The following is a 27,925-nucleotide window of genomic DNA, read 5'->3' on the forward strand; positions in this document are numbered from 1 at the left end:
TTTACAAAGAAACATGTTTTTATTTATTACAAGCCACTTAAAATCATTTATTTGACTTTTAAATTACCCTCAGCATTGAACTCTCATCTGCTTTGCAGATGGAAAGCAGCACTTACCAAACAGCCTTTATTGTCTGGGATATCCCCAGCCCACAGACAAACAGTTTTGATGTTCTTCTGACCACTTTCATTTTAGGTTGACCCTAAAGCTCAGCCAAGCTCCCTGGAATTCCCAAGCAGGCAGTAATTGCTATTCTGGAGGCTCTCTGGGCTGACATTCTGCAGGCCAGCCTCCTGACCGACCTTCCAGGCTTTCTCAATCTGCCTGGGCATGAAACGTGAGGATGTGCTGTCCTTCTTCAGGGTCTCATCGGCAGGATGCAGTTAGTCTTCCTTATTCCTCACCAAAGCCTTTTAGAGGCTTAGGTCAGTGTCAAAGGGGCTTCACAAATGCCATGCCAGGTGTGATGCTCTAGGAGGCTGAGAGAGGTGGTGCTTTTCCAACAAGCTAGTTGGAAGTCATGTACAATTTGAAAACAGCATCAGTGCTGTTAGCTGAAAACAGACCGGTGGTGTTACATCACTAGTTCTCACGTTAAAAAACAAGTGCTGCCACTAATACAGTCATCTATGGAGAAACCATACCTCATGCAGCATCCCTTTCTTACCAACGTGGACCCATGGAGAGAAGCTGAGGAAGGACCTCTCTCCTTGTGTAAAATACTGTGATGTATCAGCGTTACAAAGGTCACATTCTTCTTAATGCCCACACACAGCACCATGTTCCTTCCCAGAAATTGGTCTCTTGATGTTTGTTTTATGTTTTAAACAAACATCTGGCAAAATTTCCGGCATGTCTCTGAGAGCGTCCTTAAACTGATCCTCCTTCAAGTTCAGTTCTTCATAGGCACTAGCTGAAATGTAGAAATAATTGAAAATTTAATGGTTGGAGTTATTCAGTAATGAATAGGTTTGTTATGTTATTTTTGGGTAAGACTTTGCAATAAGGACCTTTGCCCTTCTGTTTATAGGTACTGTCAGTGCTGCCATCCGGACTGGAGATCCTTTGTCACTGTTTGTTCTTTACTGGATAAACCAGACACACAGAAGCAGCTAGACAAACCTCCTTGATACCCACGCTCAGCTTTCTTGGGATGATAACAAGGCCATGATTTACAAAGTCTGTTCAAGTTACTTTTTAGGGCAAAGCCATGGTTTTGGCTCAGGACATGTCACATATCTAAGAAAATGCTTGGCTCAGACCTGTCCTGTTATTTCAGCGATGCGCAAGTGAGGCCAGCCAGCCCCCACCCTACTGGGATGAACAGCGTCGTCCTTTTTGGTGCCTTTGCTGTCTTTTAAAAGAGCAATATCTGAAACTTAGGCTTTTTGGCTGCTTTTCCCCACTGCGTGCCTGTTCGGCGACTGCGAGCAGCTAGCCAGGTTAGCGGTGTGACTTCCCCGTGGTTTTGGGGGCTGCCAGCTGGGGTGGGTTCGGTGGCTTTTGCCTCCATCACCCTCCCAGTGGCTGGAGCACTGCTGCTGGTGGCAGAAGGCCAAGCATCCTTCCTTCAGTGACTCATGTTGTTTCTGTAAGGAATAGCTCTGGAGGGATGGAGTGCAGCAGTAAAGGGCCCATGGGGGACAACAGAGTGCGGTGTGAAGGGCTGATGTTGGACAAGTTAAAGCAGATATTTTATTTTTTTTTCAAAGACTTTAAGATGTCTCGTATACCTGTGCTAGTAAGCCATCTTCCTTCTGAATCCTGGTTTTAGCCTCAATGCTTTGGATGTACCATAGTAGAGAAGCTCCCCATTTTAATCTCTTGTTGTGTGCTTCCTCTGGTGTGTTTTTTTAAAAGTATTTTTAGTTTTAAATATCCCACCTTTAGTTTGATGATTCACAGAAGGTTCCTTTATTCTACAGTATGAGCAAGGAAGAAGAAAAGTTCTTGATAAGTCTGAACCAGACATTACTATTACTATTCTGTCTCCCTTGCCTTTCTCTGAAGATAATAATCCCAATCTTTTCAATCTTTTGTGAATTGTCATGCCCTTGATCCTTCTTGTTGCTCTTCAAATCGTCTGAAGTTCCCAGTCTCTTTGAGATGGCTGGACCACAGCAGACTGCTTGAGGTTGTACCACAGATTTATGTCAAGATATTATATCTTTTTATTGTTCTTCATCCTATTTTATCTGCACACTGAAAGGATAGAGTTGCTGAGCCTTCTGTTGCACAACAGAAAATAAGACTGGGTGGCACTTGGGGGCAAAGGCAATGATATAGGTTACTTCCTAAAGCATTTCTTGCATATTTTCCAATTTGTTTCTAAAGACCTTTGGTGACTCCACAGCCCTGCACGCCATCCCAGTCTTCTGTGACCTTTGCTATTAGAAAGACAGAAAAACACCTAACCTAAAGCTTCCTTGCTGCAATCTACCTCTTATATACCTCCCATGGGCAGGGAAAACAGCTTTTTCCACTTGACTATGCAATGGCCTCTTACATATTTGAAGACTCTCACCATGTTTCCCCTTTAGCATTCTTCTTGGGAACAAATGCAGTACATTTAGGCCTTTTTGGTCATGTTTCTTAGGTCTCTTATTATTATTACTGTTCTTTCTGAATGGGCCATGTCTTTCCTGAACTTCATGGCTCAAACCAGACATAATACTTCTAGCCAAAATCTTAACAACGCTGTAAAGACTGAATGGTAACAATTCCCTTGCATCTTACAAGGTATCAGCCAGTTTATACATAGTAGCATGATGTGCATATCAGTTCGTGTCCAGCTTGTGAACAACCCTACTGCCCTACTAAACCATCTTTTGAAATACTGCTGTCCTGTAGCTCGGCCATAGATGTGGTGCAGGGTCCTTTCCTCCGTCCTTGCTGTGCTGAGCACCGTGTTCTCCAGCTTACTCCTAGATTATCAAGAGGAGGCTAAACCCGAACCTGGACCCCAGCAATTCTTGCAGCCATCTCCAGCTTGATGCGACCTGAAAACTTCGCAGACTTCATCCTCTGCTTGAACCACTGAATAGTCTTTTACAAGTCCCGGGCAATTCCATTCAATGCATTCTTGTATTTTGAAAGAAAAATCAATCATAACTACTTTCAAGAAGGGTTTACTAATTAGATTGTATCAGCCATAGAGACATTTCATCTAGTCCACTTCTCGTTTTATACAGCTGAAGCTGTATATTAGCCACGGTGGTTTTTTGTTCGGGGGTTTTTTTTTTGGTTTTTTTTGAAGGTATCTCAGCAGTTTGCCTTTTCTCCTAAACCCGTAACTTCATGTAGATACAACGAACTTCCCAGGCCATTATGTTGCCTATTCATCTAGCTTTTTTGAAGGTCTCTGAAGTTTCCTTTATTCCCCTCTGGGACCTGGTTAATTTAATTAATTCATAGCTATGTTTTCTATTTATATCTATCATATCTCCTAGTTTAGCATTCATCTTTTCCCAGTCTGTGCTGTAACAAACAGCATGAGAGGGATTTAGGTTGGAAGGCAGAGGCCTTCACTATTACCCTGATGCCCCGATGAAAAGTGACCACCTAACCCTCCTCTCTGCTTTCTCCCTCCTGGACAAATTCTGACATAGTAAATTGTTACTTACATTTTGCAGGACAAAGTAAACAAAGTTTTTCATTATTCCTTACCTTACTGATACAATCAATAATTCTAAGAGATCAGTGAGATCTGACTTTCCTTTACAAAACCTTACTTGCCATAATATGGTCTTTCAAATGTTTTAAAAAGACCATTCTGACCAATTTGCAGGTAAAGATGTGTGGCTGCAGCTTCACTGGCAGCCCAGTTGTTTCAGCTCCTGACAGTCATGGATGCGCTCTGTGTGATTTGGAGAACTGTTAATAGTCTGTCTTGTTCCAACATTTCCTTGTTATTCTGAAACAATTTTTGAGAGTACTACCAGAGGAGACCAGTAAAGGCAGGGCAACTCTATGGTGTTTTTTATTATGAGACTGCAAAACCCTAACCCCTTCTTTTTTCTTTTCTTTTTTTCTGTGTTAAGCAATTAACTTATGGGGTTCCAATTTCAGGCTCTCAAGGCTTTTTTACTTCTTCACTTCAAGAATCTCTTCCCATTTGGTCTTCAAGGTCCATTTGAGTCTTTCTCACTTTCCCTTTCTTCACTGCCAACTGAAATTTGAGATTTTCCTCTTTGCTAGCTTTCATACATTCAAGCTTTCTATACTCTGCCTGCTTTCCTATTGGCTCAAATAATGTATGGAAATGTACCGTTTAGCATCATGGCTTGATCCTTGTTGCCCTGGGAATGTACAACCTCTTGGGCTTTGTTGTTTTATGCGGGATCCATGTCATCTCCAAAAGACTATTTTTTTATTACTTTTTATTACTATTTTTAGTTTTGTTGTTTTAACTCTGAACTTTTGGTTAATAAGTATTGATCTCCCATCTTTATCACTACATCACAGTCTGGTATGCTATCTGCTCTTCCAGTTTTGAGTCTTGCTTTTAGTCAGGTAAATGTTAGACTCGTGAAGAGGTGTGAATCTGAGTTTAAAGTACAATAGCTGCTTTGTATGAACTCTCAGTGAGTGTCAGGTGGTGTGATGCAGCCTAAACCACTTTAATGTAAACAAAGAGTGCTGACACAAAGTAGATATTGAAGAAGCTGGTTACTCTGCACTGAGTAACCTCCCCATATGGACAAGCCTTTACCTAATTGTTCAGCTAATGCTATCTTTCTGATTAGATCCACTGTAATACTTCAAACAAAAGAACTCAGCTGCAGTGGGATGCCTGGGAAAGATCAAGATGAATAAAGGTATGACATTAAATTGCATTAGTTAAAGCCCACCAAATCCCTGTGTGGATGCTTTCTTTTTTACAGATAAAATATCCCTAGCTTCCTTTATATTTTATTCTAAAAAGCTTAATCCTAACATGTTCATGCTGGGGTTTAAGGCCCTCTTACTTTCCCATCTGTAGTTAATTCAACTTAAATGTCTTAGGTAGACATCCAATCTAAGTTAAGAGTAGATGGCTTTCTGCTCTGCTTATAGCTTGTGTTTTAAGGCAAAGAAATTGGTTCTCTAAATTCTGTCTCATTGTTTGATTTGACAATTTGTTAGGCAAAGTACGACATTATCATCATTTTTGTTGCTTTTTCTGCCTATTAGATGTCTCAGCATGAGACATTAAACATCCTCTTTTCTTTTTATCTGGAGATTTATAATGCTAACTTTACAGGAATGCCATGTGGGACCAAGTCAAATATATTACAGGTATCTCAGTGTCTTGTGTCTATACAAAACCATCTTGACTGACACTGACTTGCTATCTTTCTTTTTTTCAGACAGGTATGTATCTCATCAAATCATTACTTTTGATTTTCTCTGGGATTTTTATGATGTCTTCAGCTCAAGTTTTAAGGCATTTCAAGCTGCTGTATTATTGTAAAATAAATTAATGAGTCGAATCAGGTGTGTCTGTGGCATTAGAAACTAATCTGTTATGAAGACTTTTTCAGGGCTCAGGTGGAAGTGGAACAGTGTTCTTTGAACAGCTCTGGGAACAGAAAAGATTTCAGGAATTAAGGAAACGAGCCAGGTGACTTGCACGCACCCTCTCCTTCTGACCAGTATTTTCCATAATTAATTACTTTTGTTTACAAGCATCAGATGCACAGGTATTTTGAGGCATACCATATCATCACAGGACAAGCATACTGTACAACTGTGTGACTGATGGCATTATGATTGATTCTGGATCTTCTAGCAATACAGAGCAACGCAAACTCAGTTGAGTCAGGTTTATGTGGGATCATGAATTGAAAGCCTGCTATAAAAAAATAATTAAAACACAAATTTGATCAGGGATGCTGAAGTGAAGAGGAGCAATTTACAGACAATGTGAGTGGATGCTCAGACAATGGACTCATTTAATTTTCTGCATTGAATGTTTGTGTTAGTTAAAGCCCTGGTGAAATATTTGAATTGAAAAAATGGGTGGAAGGAGATTTTCTGTAGTACAATAGCAATCATTCCCTGATTGCACCCACTGTTGAAATGTCAGGCATTCATCTAGGCATTTCTGAAGCATCATTCATTGTATCAGTGGCACATATTAGTATTATCCAGGGCTACAGTGACCTTAGTAGATGAAGGAAGGAGGGGAGGGGAAGAGAGAAATTGAAGAAGGCATTTAGTTTTCTGATTGAGTACCTGATAGCTCCATTTAATTCAATGGGATCGTTGCATTTGTGAAGTTAGACGTGCTTGGCTCTGTTGCTGAACAGGGAATGAGACATAAATCTGCAATGAGAACCAAGCTGTGTTTATCTCCACTTTTGTGGCGACAAGCCATTTACAATAAACCAGTTTATATTCTCCATCCTGGGTTTAGTCCTAATGATGATTACTGCTCCTCTATGCAGTTATGATTTGGTACTTGTTTTTGTCAAAGGGTTTCCAGGCAAAATTGCAGGTCATGCCCAGTGTGTAGACTGGTGAGACACAGACACTAAAGCTTAAACTAACTTTCATATTAAAAGAATAACTCAAGCGGGTGGGGGAGAACACATCTGTTATCTCTGAAAGTCAAGTTACTCTCATCCTCAACCAAAGTTATTAATGTTAATTGCTTGATGATTCCATAAGCACAGAAAAGGCTGGTTTAACATTTTTTGGGGAAGATGAACTGTGTATTTCCACATCCTAACACCCCATGCTTTCTTTTAGATTTACCTTGGTTTTGAACTTTGTTTGCAAACACCTTTTTTGAAAAAGATTTTTCAGGCAGCATTCTCCATATATAAACCACTGACATAAACTCTTCACTGATAATCTAAAGTCTGTTTCTTTTGAGACTTAGCATGGTTATAAAATACTCAGTAAAAAACCTGATTGTTGACATGCAGATTGCTTTCCACATTTCCTTTGGCCTGATCCTGTAACTACGTACAGACACACATAGTTCAACAGTTGGTTTTGGGTTTTTTTGTTTGACTTTCCTCTTGTAAAACAAACAATCTTGTGTGTTTCAAGGAACCAGACTATGAACTGGTAGTTGCAACATCGGCACAGGGAATGGGAGAAGATGGGCACATTGTATACTTGTTTTACATGAGGAAGGACAGAAAAGCAGCAAGGAAACTTCACCTGGGGCAGAGTCAGTAGGACAGGCCACATCACTAAGCTTTGTACACCACTCCAAAAGGCACAGATAAAAGGTTGTGTGGGTATATGGAATTGGAGAGGGAAAAAGCTACAGTTGTTGTTTGCTGATTTACCTGTCTGTGGGCTAAATGATAGAGCAGTATTTTCAAACAACAAAAAAAAATACTTCTTGAAAAACTGGAAGGGATTTAAAAAGAGTTACAAGCATAAAGCAAGACCTGAAAAAGACAGTTAAAAATTCTGATACATGGTCCTTAAACCCAATGGCTAAAACTAATGATTAGAAGCTCAGGCTAGATTAATTCAAACAAATATGAAGGCATAACATTAAGAATTAAGCTAAGTGCCCATCTTTAAAACCTACCTAACCGGTAGACTTCCCTCTCAAATTCCCAGACTGGATCCTCCTGGATCAACTCCTGCTTCACTAGAAGTTACTGGTTTGATGCATAGATTTCTGAATTAAATCCTTCAGTTTGTCATGCAGGAGGTCAAATGAGATGGTTCTGCTTGTTCTACACAGTTATTTCGGAAGCCACTTCCTGTTTGAGACCTTTTAAAACACACATATACTCTCCAATGATTCCCAAAAGCCACTCTTTTTAATATCTAGCCTGCTTGTGCTTCCTCTTTTTCTTGGTTTCTAGATTTATACAGAAAAGGGAAGAGAAAAAAAGGGGGCAGCGAGGAGGAGGGAATGCCTTTCATTTTCCATTATTTATCCCTCCTAAAAAAAAAAAAGGGAAACTGAAACATACTGTGCTCCACACTGCACACAAAATGCCTTTTAGAGGGTTTCTCATGGGTGGGCAACTTCTGGAATTCAGAAGGGAGAGGGAAGACTACATTAAAGACTATTATTTTTTTCCCTAGGGAAAAACAGAATTTGTCTGCTATTTACAGAGCGGCATAAAAAAACCCCAACGGTCCTTTAGGCTTCTCAAGCTACTGGCTTTACATATTTATTTTCTATTTTGTTATGTCCAAACACTAATGTTAATAAACAAACAACACAATATTAAATGTGTGTCAAACCACTAACATAAACATCAGTGCCACAACTGTGTGAATTGTAAGGAGCTACCATAATTTGAAAATACAGGTGGCAGTGAAGCAAAGGTGCAAGGTCTGACTTGTTCCTTCACTACCCCTGCCTTGGTGGGGGAGACTTCTAGATGAACAAAGCACTGGAAGTTTCTCACTGAACTTGACAATTTGTAGGTGCTCAGTTCCTCTTAAAACAACAACAGAAAACTCCACCCTAACCCAAACTGATGTTTGAAAATTGGAGCTTGTCTTGATTAAGGTCATAGAAGAATCGCAGCACAGTAATGAACAGAAGCCAAATATGCTGAGTCTTACTTCTTTGCATTAAATGCAAGACTGTTTCTTCTTCATGTTACACTGTTAATTGCCAAACAAATTTTTTGAAAAGCAGGTTCCAATTGATGTGTCCTTGGAGAAAGACTTGTGCTCACCCTGCAGAAAGCTTTAAATCCTCAGTGTATTTTAAATTAAGGTTTTAGTGGCTGAGCTTCCTGACTCAGACTTAATGAAATTCGAAATTTTTTTTTCCTGACAGGTAAAAATGAATAGTCACCAAATTAATTGTCTTTGAAGAAGGAAAAAAAAAAAATCAAAGCTGCATAAATGTACAACTTCCCTCAATTTCTAAAACTCTATTTTTTGAAATTAAAAAGTTTCCCATTTTGTTCAGCAAGCAGCTAAATGACACTTCTTGTCTTTATATAAAATTGTAGGTGACTGCATGAAATGTTACCATGTTTTATTAACTCCTTCCGCCGTTCATACAGATTGAGTACTTGACACAATTATTTTGAAATATATGGATTGCATGAAGTCAGGGCAGACGTTCAGACTGGGTCCTAATGTCACTAATATTTTCTGCTTAATGCAATTTATTACGTTGTAACTGGATGGCACAATCCATGACCTGCATAAAAAAGCAGAACTTCATTAAGGCATCTCGTTAAAGAAACTAGAAACCCTACATGAAGCTGACTCACCAGGCAGATGCATCTTACTTCTAACAGGACCAGAATGAAGGGCCTAAGCGTTGTCACGGAGACAGGGTGATCCTGTAGGACAACCTGGGAACAACTAAGCTTGTAGCAAAAAGCTTGGGGCTGCTGCTGACGGAATGACTCACAAAGCTAAGCCCGATGAAACTGGTGAATTTTACCCAACAGAGCTTATGCTGATTTTGGCTTCAATCTAGCAGAGTGCTTAAGCACATTCTTAATTATAAGGAAGTGGCATAAAGCAATTAAGTTAACAATGTGTTTAAGTGTGTTGCTGGGCTAAAAACATTATTTAGAGAAATGTGGAGAAGTTGGTAACCCCTAAAAGAGATGAAGTGGAGAAATGCAAGAGCAAGACACAGCCGAAGTTGTAAAGGCGCAGATGGCTTGGGTGGAGAGAGGTTCCAAGGAAGGTTTAAGCCGGTTTGGCTCTCCAAAGCACTTACTGCGTTGGGGTCACGGAGAACACCATGGTCATGGAGATTATGGCGCAGAAAACTCATCTCGGGGCTTCCTGAGGGATTTGGAGGCCCTGGAGGTCCCGCAGCCACCACCTGGGTAAGCACCGGGGGCCTGGGGCCTCCCGCGGCCTCCGGCCCCGCCCGCGCCCCCCCGCAGGCCCTGGCCTCACCCGGGAGAAGCGGGGTGCGTCAGGAGACGGAGCCCGGCTCAGCGGGGGCCCTGGGGTCCTTCAGCCCCCTCCCGGCCCCCGACCGCGGCCCCCGCTCATCCCAGAGCTCCTACTGCAAACGAAGCCACCGGGGCGGGGGCACCGCCAGCCTCGTCCCCTCGCCCGAGGCCTGCACAACCCGGGCGGCCGGAGGGCCTTTCCCACCCTCCCGCACCTCAGGGCCGGCGCGGGGCAGCGCTCACCCGGGCCCGCCCGGCGGGGCTTCCCACGGCCGCGTCGGCCTCCTGAGCCGGGCATCACCCGGGCCGCCGGCGGGAGACGTGGCGCGGCCCGGCCCCGCTCGCCCCTGTCTTCCCCGCTTCGCCGCGCCGCTGGCCCGCCGCGCCCGGGCGCCCGCCGGTCCTCCGGGCGTGTTTCCCATGCTGCACCGCGGCGCGGCGGCGCTCTGGCCGGGCTGTCGCTGTCACCGCCAGGAGGAGGCTGAGGGTAGGCGCCGCTCGCCCCGCCAGAGCAGGAAGGAGCCGCCGCCGCCGCCGCCAACTTCCCCTCGGCCTCCCCTCCCCCGCCGCCGCCGCTTCCCCTCCCCCGCGCCCCGCCGCCGCCCCGCCATGCCCGGGGCCGCGGCACGGGCACGCTGAGCCGCCGCGCCCCGGCCCGGCCTGGCCCGCCTTCTCTTCGTAGCTCTGCGGCCGGTAAGTACCGGCGGGCGGGAGCGGGAACTGGCCGGGTCCGGCCGGGCCCGCCCGCCCGCCGCAGCGGCGGCGGGAGGTGCGCGGCGGGAGGGAGGGAGGAGGAGAGGGAAGGCAAGGCAGGGGGAGGGGGGGGGGGCAGCTGCTCGGCGCGGCGGGGCCCGGCCTGGCGCGGCGCGTCCCGCCCGCATGGGCCGCGCTTGGCCCCGCCGGCGGAGAGGCCGGCGAGCGGGGGATGAGGCGAGAGGCGGCGGGGCCCTCCTCCCGCGCTGCTCGCCGCGGGGGGGCCGCCGGGAGCTCCCTGCCGCTCTCCCGGCCGGCGGCGGGGCTTCCCCGGCGGGGCCGGCGGGCCGGCAGCCCGGGGTCGCGGCAGGGCCAAGCAGGCCTTGGCGGGGCGGCGGGGATGGGGCCGCGCTGCCCGCGGGCCGGCTGACGGACGGACAGACAAAGGGCCGGGGGAGCGGCGGGCGGACGGGCCGGCACTGTGTGCTGCCGGCCCCGGCCCCCTGGGCGGCCGTATCCTCCCGCTGCCCGCGCTCCATTGTTCTGGTGTAAGATAGCTGAAGCGTGCCGACTTGTGAAAATTTATTTCGTTTAATTTTATTCTTCGAACAACCTCCTCCCAGTCTCCTCTCAGCTGCTCGGAGGAAGCTTTTGCACGGGAGCTCTCTGCAGCGTCGGGAGCTGCTAACAAGTGCCAGGCTGGAAGTGCTTGGGAGGGCAGGGGGGACCAGTAGGAGTTGAGGAGAAATTAGTTGAGGTTTAAACACTTTCACTCTTCATCGTCTTTCCTCTCCCAGTTCCTGCCAAACCTCAGCTGGGATGAGTGCAGCAATGTCTGTACTAAGCCGGCTCATGAAAAGGGAACACACTTGTGTTACAAACGTAAATCATCTCTCCGATCACTTGGTTTTTGTAAACTGTTCAGAGCAGCTGCGAGGGCTTTTGCACAGCGATCAAAACAAGTAGATATGTGGAATCGAGTGATCCCAGCTTTAGTCTTGCTTTGAAAGTCTACTTAGAGCATCACCTCTCTCTCTCTCTCTCTCTCTCTCTGTGTGTACACGTGACATTGTGGTCCAGGAAGTTTTAGATGGGAGAGGTGTCTTACTTCTGATGAGCAGCATCTTTGCCATTGGTACAAGATAGATGACAGGGCTATGGTTTTTCTGTTGAGTAGGATCTCAGTTGCTTTGTTTATTTGCTTTACTTATATACAGGTTTCAGTAATACTTTACAAGCTTGCTAAAGATATGTACCCGGGCTTGTCATGCTTGAACATTTTGGAGTGCCAGTATCAGATTTCCTCCCTGTAAGTGGTACAGCTTTAACAGTTGTTCTCCCAGAGTTTGGTGAAGCATGCCTTGTGAAGGAAAGATGTGGAAAAATGCATGAACCACTGTCAGTTTTAGCAGGCATCTTAGGCTGTACTCAAAATCAGACTAGATAAACCAATGGTAGGATCTAGACTTAAAATCTATCCTGCTATGTAAAAAGTTTGCATACCTTCGGGCAGTGTTAGTTTTTCAGTGTTCCAGTGTTTGGGATTCGTGCATGTGTCCAGTGACAGCTGTCATCTGCAGAAGCTTTGGCTGTGCTGGGAAGCTCTAGAGCTCATGAGGCCAGCCTTCCTGTGGATCTCATGGGATCTGCAGTCTCCTGGTACAGGGGTACAGACAGATTCACAGGAGAGGCAAGAAAACCCTGCTTTTGTTGCAGTAATTAAGGAAAACTCAACAAAATTAATTTTTCAGTTGCACAATTTCCTGAAAACTGTTGTCATGGCCTTCCTTGATGAATACTCAGATGCATGTATATGTATTCAGTTTCCAAAAGTATTTTCTTTGTAGTTGGTTCTGAATGTCTGTGTGCCCCTCTTCTCCAAATATACATGTGGTTAGTCACTGAGCTCATATAACTGAATAAAGCTAAAAAAGATGAGGGTGACCTCTTGCATTTACGCTGTCATGTGCACATGTACTTTTTTGGTCTTCACTCCTCAGGCTGAGGCCTGGGAGAACAGATGTATATGTAATCTGTGTTTCTGTTATTGTCCTTCTTGTCCATATGTGTTTAATTTTTATTGTAATGCAAACATTCTATTTATGGAAAATCCATACTATATAACTGATTATGAAATCATATCACAAGTAGGTAAGTAGCTACTTGAAGAATCACAATGATTAAAAAAATCAGAAGGAAAATTACTCAGAATCTGACAAGTTACGTTGCAGGCTAAATTGTTCACCTGAAGGAACACATACTTCTGTAATATTATGTACTTCTCAAAGATGGTTTTCCCTCTCAGGTCAATGTATACAATTTTATTTGTACGGGGGTTTAAAGCTCTGTGGAGTGTACGTGTGTTCATTGTAAAACCATTGAGGTTGGAAGTTCTTCTAGCTAAGAACTTTGTATACTGTTACTGTTAGAGTTGAACTACGAGAATACTAAGAATGTATTATTCTAGTGAAATACGGTGATGATGCATCTAAGTTTAGCTCACTTACAGATGAGTTCTTTGCATCACAGGTTCAATAATGTAAATTTGTAAATAGTGAAGTTCAGCATTGTTCGTGCATGTTCAGGTTGTTAGTGTATGGATTTAGGTAAAACAATTTAAAATGTACTAATGGGGAAGAAGAGTTGGTTGTATTCTAATATTTTGGGGAAAAGCAGAGTGGGATTGTCTTCTGTATCTGCTGCTAGAGATCTGTGATGTTTTTAGTGATTAGAATCTTTGTAGAGGCTTCCTCTGGTGAGGACTGCTATGTGCTGTTGTCCCATTGTAAATATTACAAATGGAGGCCTAGATGGAGGAGCCTGACAAAGTGGGCCTTAATCTGTTAAAACCACTTTGTGTTGAGCATGATTTGGGATTGTTTGATTTAATTTTGGCTCTAATATAAAATACATTTTTCAGTGTGAAGTAAAAAAGTTAAATAAGAAATAACAATGTTGGTATAATGTCTTTGATAAATAAACACACTGCTGTTACCCTAAACATGAAACTGAAGTGTCCAACTTTCTTGTCCAAACTTAACAATGTCTTGTATATTAAGTGAATGGGACAAGGAATGAAAAGTAAATGCCATTGGAAATATTTTTTACTTTGAAAACTCCTAAATGGATCTAACAGAGAAATAAATACGTTTCATTTAAAATAATTACTTCTTGTGCCTTTGACTGGCATGTTAATGATAGCCGCCTTTCAGACCAGCATCGATTATGATGAAATAAATTCAAGCCTTCAGCTTGCAATGTGATCTGCATACCTGAGTGTTTAAAGACAAATGAAGTCACACAGAGTCTCCATGGATGTAAGCAGACATGGGTGTCTGCTTCTATCAGGTTGCAGGGCTTACGTGAAGGATCACTACTGTGATTAACTTGCACTTTAATTTGTTTGTGTCCTTGACAGAAATACTTTTGGGAAAATAGTGTTTCTTGGAGTACTGAGATTCATCAAATACATTTTTTCTTTTATTTTTTCGCTTCCATGTGGTGGAATCTATGCAGAACTGAGTTTATACATTTAACGTACTGTTTTTTAACAGCTGAGACATAGCTATTGACAGGCCATGTCAGCAGAACACAGCCATTGGCTATAATACATAGCTATATGCCAAACACAAACCTCTATCTAACAAAAGAAAATCCATTCAGGTTTTTGTGAGATTTATTTTCATTTGCACAAATGCTGTTAGTTACTTTACTTCAGTACTTTCCAGTGAAATTAAAAATGCAACTCCATCCGTTTAGCTCATTAGTACTCTGTATACGTATGAAATATACATTTTTTCATCATCTACATAGAACATATTTTATACGTCAGCAGTAATGCTGTAAACTACACAAGTGGCATAAGTTTAACCTATTTAACTTACAAATCATTGTACAGATTAAAATACAATAACATATGTGAGCATTCCAATATTATATGTGATTAAATGGTCTTCCCCTGACTCCATATAGAGCTATTTTTCATACATCGTTCAGCATATCGGATAAAATATCTGGAAAAATCCATAATACGTTCTCACAGAACTTGATTGTAAGCGTGTCCTAAGGGGAAAGTCGGTGACTTTTAGAAAGACTGTGGAAAGCACAACATGCAGAAAGGTTAGAATCTCCTGATAAGTTCTTCCATACTGTCAGAATTTTATTTTGGGTGATATTATAGAGACTTAATACTGCTTTTGCTCAGAAATAATTTTTAGTGTACTCTTATGATATTATCAGTGTGTTAATGTATTCAGGGCTATGATATCAAGAGGTATCAGTGCAAATCCTATAATGTAGTTAATGTATTACTAATTTGTATTAGTTCATGATTTCATTGCACTTTGGAAAACAGCAAGACATACATAGCTCATTAGTGGGGTATGTATATTGGCCTGATCCTGCAATTCATATACTCTGCTGGCATATTAGTATTGCAGTATCTGCATCATGTCACAGTTGTGCAGAAAACCTTAAGACAGTACTGTCTAATTCTTCTCTTACGACTAGGATGACATTTTTATAGGCACAGAATTAAACAGTCTGATGATAGAACGAAATCTGTGTGGGAAGAAGTTCCAGCCTGCAAACAGCAGTAGGGTATAATTTATGAACAGCTTATCAAATATAAACTGTCAAGATCTCTTGCACTGGGAAAAAAAAGCCACCAAAACCCAAACCAAAAATCAAGGTGCTTGTACAATGTCTGTAAAACAAAGTAATTTCTTGATATAACATTTGATATTACTAATGTGTAAAGCTGCTCTGATACCTGTGTGAGCTCAGATACGAGGCTGGTAAGCCTTCTGCGCTAAAGGTGTTTCAAATGGCAGCTACATCTGTAAGGTAAAAAGATGCTCATTCATAAAAATTTTGTCAGGTATTTAAACATTTTTGTAATAATTTCGCATAATGTCTCTATTAGCTTTTAATACACAGGTACCCCAGGATGGATATAAAAGACATAACTAGAAAGGTTTACAATGTCAGTAACATCATGACCAGGTCATGTTACCTTAGTGCAAGAGGTGAAGTGGGAAATCTTGCTGCTGGGCAGATTTAACATATAGTCGGATGTTCGCTAGCAGTGTTTTAAAAAAGAGGAAACAGTCCTTTTTTATACTCTCTGAATTTTAACCACTATGTGATTGCCCTTAAAATTTGTATGATTTCTTTTTTTCTGTTGTTGGGATTAGATTTGAAACAAGAAAATAGTGATATGCTGTTAAAAAGTATGCGTGCGTGTGTATGTATATGTAGAACACTTGTAGCATGTATTAATGATGATGTCTGGCCTAAATCTCCAGTCATCAACTATGAGAAATGTTCAGCGTAAAGTGACGTTTATTTTGCCAGACAATAAGCAGCATATTATATGAGATAGCTGCCTGGGATGTAGCTGTGATCTGTAGTTTACTGGGAAGGGGCAAAGCAAGTATGCAACTTATAAATTCACTGGCTTTCTGCAGACTTCCTTTGGTAGTGAAAACTATTTAGTCTTGCTTTCAACAATGCATCTGTAGTATTGCATTGCAAACATTCTTCAGTTTTGTAAAGGGAGGGAAGAGCGAGAAAAATGAGAATTAAAGCCAAGAAATGAGTACATTTCACAGGATCCATGGATGATTTTTTAGTCTGTAAGCATTGTAACAGTATTTCCAGGTGTAGTGGATGATTTCAGAGTTTCTCAAATAAGAGTACTCTGAAGTAAATTATCATCTCTGTTGCTGATCTCCTGAAGTACGATTCTCCTTTGTATCTGACCACATGCACAGTGGTTCCTAACATAGGTCGCTCGTATATGTGAGTCTCTGTCAGACGAAATATATGTGAGATGGATGACAATTGTCAGGCTTTTAAGTTGGGTCATTTGTAGTACTAAGCATTTCTAGATCCGACAGTAACTGTATAATTATATTTAAGAAATCATCTCCTTTGTGTTCTTGAAGTTTATTTTAACACAGTTCTTCATGAAACATTAGTAAACTCAATTAATTCTCTTTTTGCCAATCTTATGTTTCTTACCTTGATTTTTTTTTTTTTTTGTCATGACCAGAGTAGGTCAACTGCAGAGGGAGGTGGTCAGTTCTCAGGGTACCAAGGTGTGATACAATTATTTTAGACCACAGTCACTTGCAGATTTTCTAGACGTGTCCATGGAATATCGGTTTTCAGCTTATGATTTAGCCTTATAACCATTTTCTGGGGGTAAAATCTAGTGTGAAGGTGCCCTGCATGAATATTGCTTTAACAATATCAAACAAAAATGAATCATTCATATGGGAGAAAGACTGCTGTCATCCCTCAAGGAGGAAAGCTTTATTAGACTGCTGTTCTGAGGAGCTTCCTCTGTCACTGGTGAACCTGATGGTTATGTTCTGTGATAAATTTTTGTCTGAGTCAGCAAAAAGATGTGAAAGTTATGTGATTGTGTTCTGGGGATTGGGAAAGCTTGTATTGTTAGGGAGTGTGAGGAAGTAAGGGAAAGCTACTTGGCTTTAATGTTGCTTTTTTCTGGTAGAGGTGATGAGGTTTGCTTCTTAAATGACTTGTAGAAAAGAATTTTTATGTATTTAAAATGTATTTTTTTTAATCACCAGTTATTTATACCTGACATGAAATTAGCGATTGGGATGGGGGGATAAAACAGTTTATAGAAAAGAAGCATGCAGAGGATGATCATCCAGTTGTCATAGTATATTGCTTGCATATGTAGAATAGATGGCAGTTTGTAGACAAAACCAGTGGGCTTGTTGTCTTCATCTGTCAGTTAAAAGTAGATCATGCAAACCAGGTGTATTCAGGCTTTTCTGGTGCGTGCTATGAACCTATACTCAGTGTTACATACATTGTATTGGATCAAATATGTCAGCTTTAAGTGTGTTTGCTGTCACTTTTCAAGGAACAGCAATGTAAAAGGACAGACTGAAAGAAAAGAATCTCTCAATTCTTTGCATGACCTTGCAATTTACTGTCTAGTAAGTCTTTGTGTTGTCCATGACTGACATTCCTTAGAGGTCACAGGACAGGCGTGGGGCTTTCCACAGTTGTGCTGATGGTGAGAGTATGGCTGCGTATCCAGAAAGCAATTACATGTTGCATGCCTGAAATTTGCTGTAACATTGGGCAACTCTTAATTTCCCATCTTTGGTTGGATGCGCGTTCAGCAAAGCAGTCTCAGCTCTCATGCTTGCATCTTGAGTGCCTGAAATTGTTGCCCCGTTACCTGTGGGACACATGCATTGAGGGAACCTGGGTGAATGCAGCAGCATCAGTGGGTTGAGGTCTTGAGGACTTGAGACTCTTAATGTGGTTGGGTGAGAAAACAGTATCTGGAAAGCATAAACACAGGACATGCTGGGTTTTTGTTTTACTGAATCCTATAAGAATATTATTTTACTTTACAGATTGGTTTCCTGCTTGTTTAGTAATACAGGCCGTATTGAATGTATTTTACTAAGACTTGGCTTCATCATGAAGTTATTTGACTGTGGGTTGTCAGAAATTTAAGACCTGTTTGAGATGGTAGCTCTTAATTGTTGACCTGTGACTTAATGGCATCAAGAACCTTCAAGATTTTTTTTTCCTAATGATTATAGGAGTTGTTATAAAGGTGAATCATATCTTTTGATCAATCTGAATTTCTGTTTTAGTGTATTCTAGCACTTAATTACTGAAAATCAGCTGCAGGGTACCAGAGTCATTAAGGTAGAATCCAATTTCCACAATCTTTTTATTCATGAGGGCACAATCCTGAGAAGTCTTGAGTTTTATTTTTTGGATTATTTTCGGTGTTAGTTAATGGGCCAGGATATCTGTGTTGTTATTGCTCTTATGAAATGGCTTCTAGACATCTCATGTTTTGGCTTGTCTTGATCTGAAAATTGGCTTAAGTGCTTTAAAATTGTTTGAGAAATGTAAAACTGTAATGAAGAGTGATCACCTTGGGGTATGTGGTAGAAGTCAGCGGGATTCCTTGCTCATACCGTTCTTGGAGTATCAAGGTGAAGAGTCATCTGGGAATTCTTGTTGGGTTTGTGGATAGTCTTTTGAAGAGGATATGCTGCAGGAGCACAATGCATGTAGTAGTCACTTGATTTGACTTTTCCTTCAGAGTGAGGATCAGCCAGATTAAAAGAGGCTGACTTACAATTCTGGAATTTTATGTAAGTGGGTTAGGAATAGTTCTCAGTTGATTTAATCTGACCACAAATGTTGGTTATCAGTAGGGAGGTGGTGGATTTGTTGCAACAGCATGGAAAAAAAATCCTAACTCTACAGAAGTGTACTCTTCAAAAACTTTTTTTGTTGTCTTAGCATGGTCTGTATAACATGCTTCTGTTCCAAGAGGGAGTTTTGAGAAGGTGACCTAGTTGCTCACTTCCATGAATTTAGAGTTTATTTCTACTCCTTCCCCCTCTGGCTGATTTCACACTGTCTTTAAATACTAACATGTGTCTGTTTATGTGCTGACTCTTCTGCTTATTTTTGATGAAGATGCTTGACCACTTTGAAGAACAGCGGTATGTTTTTTTGTTGTGGTTTTTTGATGTTTGTTTGTTTTGTTCACTGTTGGTCAGTGGGCTCCCTAACTGGAGCATCACGAGATCCTCTGCTCCTTGTTTTTCATCATGCATTAAAGGAGACAAAGGGCTACCACCAGAACATACTGTCCAAGATGCTGCTTCTAACGATACCTAAATCATTGTCACTTCACTGTTCTTACATTCTTATAGAGCTGCCATCACTGAAGGGTCCAAACACCTTATGGAAATGTGTGGTGCTTTAGGATTAATAACTGTCACCTGTGATTATTTTCTTTCCCGAGGCGATTATTATATGGGCTTATTTTTAACATGAGCTGTTATGTGTGTGTTCTATTGTGTTGTGTTCATGTTAGCAAAAGTGAAGTAGATATTTATGTGTTTGAAGCAGTTTATTTTCTGTTTCATGTTTAGTTTCCTATTTTTTAATTACTAGGCATATTAGTCTTGTGGAATAGGTCTCTGAAAGGCCTTCATATTTTTTTGAGGTAGGGCAGACCTATGGCATTTGAGGAGTGAAGTAGTCAACAGAGCTCAACCGAGTCTTTGAGCTTTAGGAAGGGCTCTTTCAGATCTTCTGGCCTAGACCACTCACTGGTGGCTTAGAAAGATGGCCACTAAAGGTAACACCGTGGTGTTTGAAAAACAATATAAAAAGCATAGGATTTGCTTGGTCTGTCTGCAGTGAATCTTTTACTAAAGAGGTATTCATTCTATCATGTTTCAGACTAATTGGATTTTTTGAGGTTACTGTTCAATGTGTAGTTAAAGGGTGTGTTTGAAACACAGCTGAAAAGATATACATACCCACTAAAAATAAAGTTATGCTGCGGTATGACACTGACTCCTCAGCAGGTTTAAATGAGAACATGTTCCTTGACAGTATCACCATGTGAAAAGTTAGTCTACAGAGAGCCAAGGATATTTTGCAGAATATGTTTCTGGATCTTACACAGAAGGTAATCTTACCCTGAATAAGCTTACCATAATGAAGTTAAGGAAAAAATGTGTACTTGGTGCATGGCGATGTCTTAAAACTGAAATTGCAAGTTAGGAGAATGGTTCCTGTTTTATAAACGCTTACATTGCCCTCACAACCTGAGAGCCCGTGTTGAAATAATGCTTTCAAGTACTGAAGTAAGATCTAGAAATACTGTCTGTGCTCTGTGATCTGTTTTGTATCATTATTCATGTCCTTCTCACCTATGGTTTAGATTAGTGTTGGTATTTTCCTAAAAGTTTTTCTTATGCTGTCATATATGTAAATGAGGGATGTCTTCCAGAATCTCAGAGGCTGCTTTTGCTGCTAACTTAAAGGTTTTTTGATCAAAACCTTCTTGATTATACTTTTGTTAGCTTATTGTCCAATGTTAACTTAGTCTACATGGATATATTAAGTAATTGGCTTGAATTTTTCTGTCATTACTATTTATCTTTAATGTGTGTAGATTGTCTTTTAGAAAACAATGAGGCTGAAGTAAAGATATTACAGGCAAGAAAGGCATGCTTTTAAAAGAACTGTTTTAGGTATAAGTCAAGCATGCAAACATTAAATTTGTAGCAATGAGCTTTACCTATGTCACCTTAATTTTACCATCCTCACTATATTACTAATATATTGTACTTTAATATTATATTATAGTCTTTTGTGATACATGAATACAGTATTTCCCCCACGGAAGCCCCTACCTTTTTGAGTGTACAGGATAAATGCTGCTCATTGAATAAGCATCTGCTCTGTAATTTGCTTTCTTCTTGTTGCATAACCTGTATTCTCTTATTGTGCTCATCTTAATCCTGCTCTGAAGGCAGAATGAATATATTTAATTCTGAAATTTCTGTAATGGTTATCACTAGGCTTGTGAGGCCCTCATAGATAGTTCCTACTGCTCTCTTCACGCCTAAATCCTAGGTGGGTCATTGCCCCTGTTTTGGAGACAAAGAAGTGGAAATATGGGGAATGTTTTGCTAAGGTAACGGATTTGCCCAACAGCAGCGGCAGAGCTGAGAAAAGAAGCAAAATCTCTTACAGTTCTGTTACAACATCATGGGGGTAACCAGAGTTTCTCTCTTCAGTCTTACTGTCATGCTTACCTTTTCTTGGTCACAGTCCTGCATCTGTCTGCTTCTGTTCCTCTAGTGATTCTTCATCAAAGTGGCTACTCATCTGGAAACTTACTGGCTGGTTGTGCTTTTGCATCAGTGATTAGGTGCCAGGAGAGGCCGTACTCCTCTCTCCCACCTTCTCACAGTAGTTACCTAAGTAACTGATGTGGGCATACCTTTCCGTTTTACTTTTGCTGCTGCCTCCCTGGAAAGGAGCACAGCTCCTCCTTGGGAGCTGTGTGTGCTGGCAACAGGAACAAGAGAACTGGAAAGTGATTAGTTCACCCTTGTGACCTATATTTAACATTGCTTATTATTACAAGTATGTCACTATGCCTCAGGGAAAGGAAATGGTTGTTTCTTATTTTATGGCTGGAGAACTGATGCCTGAGAATAAGATGAAAATTTGTGTTTGGTGTGCATGCCTGTTGAGCTCTTCAGGAACTTTTTCTTCTTTTTTAAAATATACAGCATTGCATTCATATTTGTATTTTCAAAGTATTGCTGTCATTGATTTAATGGCAGCCTTGAATACTCAGCATTTAGGGTAAATCTGACCCAAATGTGTCAGGTTAAGCACCCAGAAGATGAAGAAAGTATAATTATATTATTGATTATAATATAATTAAATACATTAAATATAAATAAATCAATAATATAATTACTGATCAACTGTTCTTAAAAAAAGTTTGGTAGAAATGGCTTATGTAGACTTGGGTAAGATCTCTGGCAGGACCAAAGATAGGATCCTATTTTGCAAGATGGCATTCAACTTTTTAAATGGTTGTGACTTTATTTTCCTGTTTACTGTGTCTCATTTACATGTTTCAGCCCTTGCAATAAATAGAACAAGGGTATTACAAACCATCTTACTCGTTTCACTTTGTTCTATGGAGCATTCCATCCAGTGTGCTGAAGGAAACGATGCATTATAGGAAAAGATACGCATATACATACACACACACACACACAGAGACATATATGATCTTTTTATTAAAATGAAATAAAATCACAGTGCCAATAGGCTAGAGAGGCAAATTATGATGCACAAAGGTACTTTACTTGTGGTAGTCCCTGAAACTTCTGTATGTTTGTGTGTAACTCCTTGTATTCTTCCAGGGGGTTTAGTGTATATGTATAATGTTGTAAGGATTTTTAAAAAGCGATCTGGAAAGAAACACCAGAAATTCTGTTTTATATATACATATATATATATATATATACACACACTCACACACCCCTTTGCCATTTGGGCCCGTAGGGTAACTGATAGAAACATCAGGTTGTCATCTTCTGTAAAGCAACGCTAGCATAGTGCTAGTGATTAGAAGAGATGCTTCACAGATACTTTCAGATAATAGAGGAGTGGTAAGACCCAAGGAATTTAAAGGTTTGTAAAAAAAAAAATCACAGTTTTTTAAAAAGCAACATGTTTTTCTTTTCCTTGTATTTTCAAGGTGAAATTATATGAGATGGGCTGAGACAGTTAGGCAGTGAATGCTGAATAGGGAAGGGCCCACTCCTGCACCCTGTTTTGAGCTGCCTCTGACACACTGTCTTCCTGGTAAATCCAGTCATAGAATTAAACTGGCAGAAAATTAGTAACGAGGGAAAAACTCCCAATTTTACCAGGCTGGTGGAGTGTATAAACCAATATGTCTTGACATGAGCATCAGAGTAGGCACAAAAGATACGGTAGACTCTCACATTTAGGGGGAGGGAGCAGGATTGCCCCTTTCAATGACAGTTAGCTGTTAGATTGGCTCAGCTTTGTCTGCTGACTGTTATCAAAATCAAATGAAAAAACATTTGATACATTATCTGAAATATTTTTACGAAGATTCAGTTTGAGGCATATATGTGATAGATGAAGTTTCAAAAAATAATTTAACCAGTTGGACTGAAGTTGTAAACTTCTAGAAGTACTTAGAAGATGCTGGGTAGCCTTATTTATGTGTAGTGCTTTCTTTCCTGCATATAAATTTCATTGGATGTCTCCAGAGTGAGCAATTTTGAGTGCCTGAGTGTCATATGTAAGCGCAGAAATTGTGTATTTTTCTTTTTTGAGATTATAGTGGTAGAAATTCCTATATAAATTCTCAAAATTAACTATTTTCTAGTAATTTATAAATTAGTGCCATAAAATCAACGGGGTTTTTTTCCAGATAAAAAGTAACATTGCCTGTGATTTTTGGAGTATTTAAAGTATGCTCGCTACACTTGTGGCATCCCTGTGGATTTTGACATGTAACTGTGGCTTTGTTAATAGAGTACTGAAAGCTTTCTGATATACATATTTGATACTAGATTATGGTTATGCTAGTGATGATCTACTACTGATTTTTAGCATAAGCAAGGTGGCAAAGATTTTCGCGCACATATAATTTTATGCATAAGTAGATTTTCTGTGAGTAATCCTGTTGATTCTAATAGGACTATTCACAGCTCAGTATGAGTGTAAATCTTTGTGGGATCAGGCCCTATACTGGTGTGCGTTCAGCAACATGGAACATTTAGAAATAACTGTGTAACAAGTCTTGAGAGTGTTTGTATCATATGTTACATTTTAGAATGTGCTGGTTTTATGACCTGTGAACTTTTTCGTAATGATTGAGGTTTGATTTCTTTTTGCAAGTCAACACATTTTAATTCATTCTTACAAACACTTGTGTGTTAATTTCAGAATCCTCCTTTTAGCTCTGTCTTATTTTTCTGAGTAGGGAGAAGAGATAATTTAATTTAATTTTCTTTATTTAGAACCAGTAAGTAAGGTATTTTTCACTTTTTGGGCTTCTGCAGTTTCTTAAAAATTGAACTTTTGATACAGTGAAAGCTAGCTGTGTTTCCTTTTATATTGGACTATATCCATATTTTAATAGTGCAAATAAATATATTTTCTGACGTGAAAATACTCAACATGTTTCATGGTCTGATAGGGTTTTTAAGTGGTCATTATGAACCTGTCAAGTTCTGGTTTTTCTGTCTTTTGGAGAGGATTGCATTGACTGCAATTGTATTCATGGTAGTGCTTAAGTAGTAGTTTTAAATATGATTTGAAGTCATGTTGCTGTCTTTTTCTTTATTAGCATTAAGAATTGCAGAATTATTTGTGACTTTTATACTCCCTTTTAGGAAGAAAGTATTTGAGACTGTCGATCCTAAGTTTTTCCCTTGATCTAAATTTGGCATAGTTGTTAGGTATGTCTGTGTGGCAACTAACTTGTTTGTTTGTGTGCACACATTGTATTTGTGGAGCAGTTTCACTATATGCTTTAACCTAATCGAACCTGATCTGAATTTAATAAAGGATTTATTTTAATCTTCACTTTCTGAAAGAAGAATGTGAACCTATCTTGGCATGGTAGCTATCAGTTGTAGTTGATTTTATAGAGACTTGTCTACTTAGAAAGGTTCTACTAGTTGTGCCAGTAAGACTCCTCTGATTATATAGTGATTGGCTTTTTAAAATTTAGAATAAACCTTTCCAAAGTGAATTACATTAAACAGGGAAGGGAGAAAAATCAATTCTGTGCTAGAATAAGAATGTTTGCTTAGGGAGTTTTGTAGATTTATATACACTGAATTCATTTAAGGTTACAGTTTAGCACAAATCATTGTAGTATGACCATACAGATGAGTCCTAAGAAGCAAGATATGCTTAGGGATTTCCATAGATTGCCTTTTTAAAAGTTTATTGTATGTATATTTTGCACTAGTAGCCTTGATACAGTTTGTACTCTGTTATTTGCACTCTGCATGCACTTGTTCTTCCAGCGGCTGCTGTGGAAGCAAGGATGTGGTAGGGATGTGTGCAGGTACATATCCTATAGCTTTGGGTTCATTAGGAAGTTTGCCTTGTCTTACCTCAAATGAAAACACACTCCCCAAAATGTGGAACTAAAATAATGTCGCTGGGCTACTTGTAGCATAAGGTTACCCTGAAACCATTTAATACCTTGAACTGAGCTCAGTCTCAGCTTTTGTGATGTGAGTCTTACAGGTAGGTGTTTTCATCAGAACAGTATCAAGTTGCCAAAGGCACGTTAGAATTGCCGTTGTGCATCCTGGTTGTTGAATCTTAGACAATATGGTCAAAGGGAGTTTATGGTTCTATATGGAAGTAGTATTTCTATCTCAAGTCTTTTGTTACAATCCTTCAGAAGGAACTCAGGTTTAAGCCAGAAAAATAATGACATTTTAACAAACTTCCTTTTCCCATTTCCTTCAACCTTCTTTAATTCTATTTTGCCTTGGAAAACCAGGAAGAAGTTAGTGTAGGAAAGAAGTAGGGTGGATATGGATATAGAAAGTAGCAAATCCTGCATTTTAATGGTTAAAAAAAGTAGAAATCTTAAAACAACAAGATATCATTTTGCGTGGTATAATTTACAAATAGGAAGAGTGCATCTTTAAAAAACAGAGCAAAACCACTTAATTCTGTTCTACCAATGGATATTAAAATTCAGGTGATTTTCATATTTTCTCTATCTGTTACTAATCCTTAAGCATATTTTCTTTTTTCATGTCTTTAAAACTTTTAAATCCTAACTACAGAAACTCAACCAAGTACTGCACTTATTAATTTCATTTTTAAGGTGAACCCAATTAGTATCTCTGGTTACTTGATCATTAAATAATGCTTTACTACTTGCTTAAGAAAAGAAGGGAGAAAGCAGAAAAACCTTTACCCCTACCATCAGTTGAAATGGAGAAAAAGAGCTGGACCATGTGTTGTGCTCTGGTGGCTAACAAGTTCCGCCATTTCACTTCAGGGTCTCTCTTCAGTTTTACTTCATAGCAGCCACCATCCCAGCAAACTCCTAAAAATATATTAATGTTTTCTTTTGATTGTATTTTAATTTTTTATTCTGAATTGGAAAAGCTGTTATGCTTTCCATTTAGTTTGTTTCTGTTTAAATGGCTATTTCTTGAATTAGGAATATTGTCTTAGCTCTCCAACTTTTTGCACCAGTAATCTTTGGAAAAACTGATGTCAGGGTTACTGAAATGAATAGTTCTGAAGTACTGCCGTAGGGTTTGGTGTAGCAGCAGTTTTTGAAATGAAACAACATGGTTCACTGGCTGTAGATGTTCTGCAGGCAGCTGTGGAGCACTGTGTGAAAAGAGAAAGTGCTGGGATGATCCTGTGAGACCTTTTCTGTGCAGTCCCTCTCCTTCCCCCTCTCCTCCCCCCAAAAGTGTGTGTACCCAGGATGTTCTGCCTGTAGATGTCTTTTGTGAAATCTTGGTAGGAGAACCTCTACCAAGCAAAATGAATACTTTAAAGGTTTTGTTGACAGCTCTTTTTATGTCAGTTTATAGAGAAACTGTATATTCAAAGAAAAATCATATGGTTATTTGGTGAAGCTTGATAGAAGTTCTGAAATGCCATGGAAAACATCTCTGCAATGAGGATAACAATGTCTTATGCCAAGAAACATGCTTGTGTGTATTAATATGCGGTTTTTATTATTATAGCTTCCCCCTCAAGACAATCTCAAAATAAGTCGATCTTTATTTCACAGATGCATCTTGCACTTAGAATATTTTTTTAGTCTTTGCAGGCTTGGTAAAGTGAGCTTGTTTGAATGCTTTTAACTTACATTTTCTTTATCGCACTGTCACTCTTCCAAGAACGCTTCTCCTCGTCTTCAAATTATAGGATTCCTTTTATGTGAGCCAAAAGGTGTCAGTTGACAAATTACATGTGTTTTACTGAATTGATTGCAATTGGGATACTTCTTGTTTGGATTAATAGTTTGTTTTTGTTTGTGGTTCTTCATCTTAAAATAGTACCTGTGTGTCATATAACTTACATTGTGTTTCATCACTTAGAATATGCAGCCTAATACTGTGAGTTTTCATTATTTTTCTCTAAAAGCTAGATGTTTGAAAGCCTGATTTAACAAGCAGTATATTCACTGTACCAGCTTCTGATATGACTCAAGATCATGACTGGAAAACACCCTAAGTGCTTTTGTTTGCATGACTGCTAAGCCTGCTAGTTAGGGTAAGAAAGAAAAAGTTTCCATATCTCTGACATCTGAGAGAGCTAACAAGACCAATAAATAACCAGTACAGTGCTAGCCTGTCTTCTGGGCCTGTGCTGTTATCTTGCCAGCTCTCCCAAGATTCTGTATGTCACAAGTCTTCCTGCCTCTGTTGGTGGGAGCAGCAGGCTCTTCTGCACTGTTAAGCACTCGGTCCCTCTCTCTGCATTTGCCTGCCTACCTTCTTGCTATGAAATAGCTTTAAATACAGGATTTCCACAATTCATACCTAATTTCAGAATGATATGGTAGTATCTTCCATGTGGAACAACCTTCTGTGCTGTTTTCATCAGTGGCTTGAGCAGACAGATTAGGGCCACCGTGTTCTCACACTTGATACTGTCTGTTCTCCCTTGAATGTGTTTCAGCATCTTGAGATCTTGTATTCTAGTACCTGTCCACGTCATTTCTCTAAAGAATCTGCAATAAGCTTATGCTGTCATATTTCTGTAGTGAGAAACAAAAGCATAGTGAATGACAATGTGTGAGATGTACCCTGAGTATGGATTAACTTGGGATAAAGGTTGAAATTAATATATCTGCTTGTTTTCCTCGGAGTCTGCCGTTCAAGCTACGTACTTAAAATGCCCCGCCAACCTAAGAAACCAGTCTTAATCTTAGATCTTTTGCGCCATCTCTTATCACATAATGGCGCCATGTGAGACAGATTCTTAAGAACTTCAGTTCCTTC

General features: G+C 40.1%; 2 protein-coding genes across 3 annotated transcripts in view; one reads left to right on the plus strand and one right to left on the minus strand.

Moving 5' to 3' along the window:
• LOC121092590 (translation initiation factor IF-2-like) lies at window positions 1-27,641 on the minus strand. The gene is made up of 3 exons (XM_040603826.1): window positions 27,464-27,641; window positions 10,086-10,562; window positions 1-913 (listed from the first exon to the last, which is right to left on the minus strand). Exons 1-3 carry the CDS (start codon window positions 27,639-27,641, stop codon window positions 759-761), a joined length of 810 nt encoding a protein of 269 aa, XP_040459760.1. The 3' UTR covers window positions 1-758.
• ZNF148 (zinc finger protein 148) overlaps window positions 10,431-27,925 on the plus strand; it is a 35,174-nt gene continuing 17,679 nt past the window's right edge. For both annotated transcript variants that reach the window (XM_040604958.1, XM_040604959.1), the window contains exon 1: window positions 10,431-10,535. The gene's annotated coding sequence lies outside the window, so the exon portion shown is untranslated. The remainder of the gene's footprint in view (window positions 10,536-27,925) is intronic.

The sequence above is a fragment of the Falco naumanni genome, chromosome 8 (genome assembly GCF_017639655.2).
Source record: "Falco naumanni isolate bFalNau1 chromosome 8, bFalNau1.pat, whole genome shotgun sequence".
Taxonomy (NCBI): domain Eukaryota; kingdom Metazoa; phylum Chordata; class Aves; order Falconiformes; family Falconidae; genus Falco; species Falco naumanni.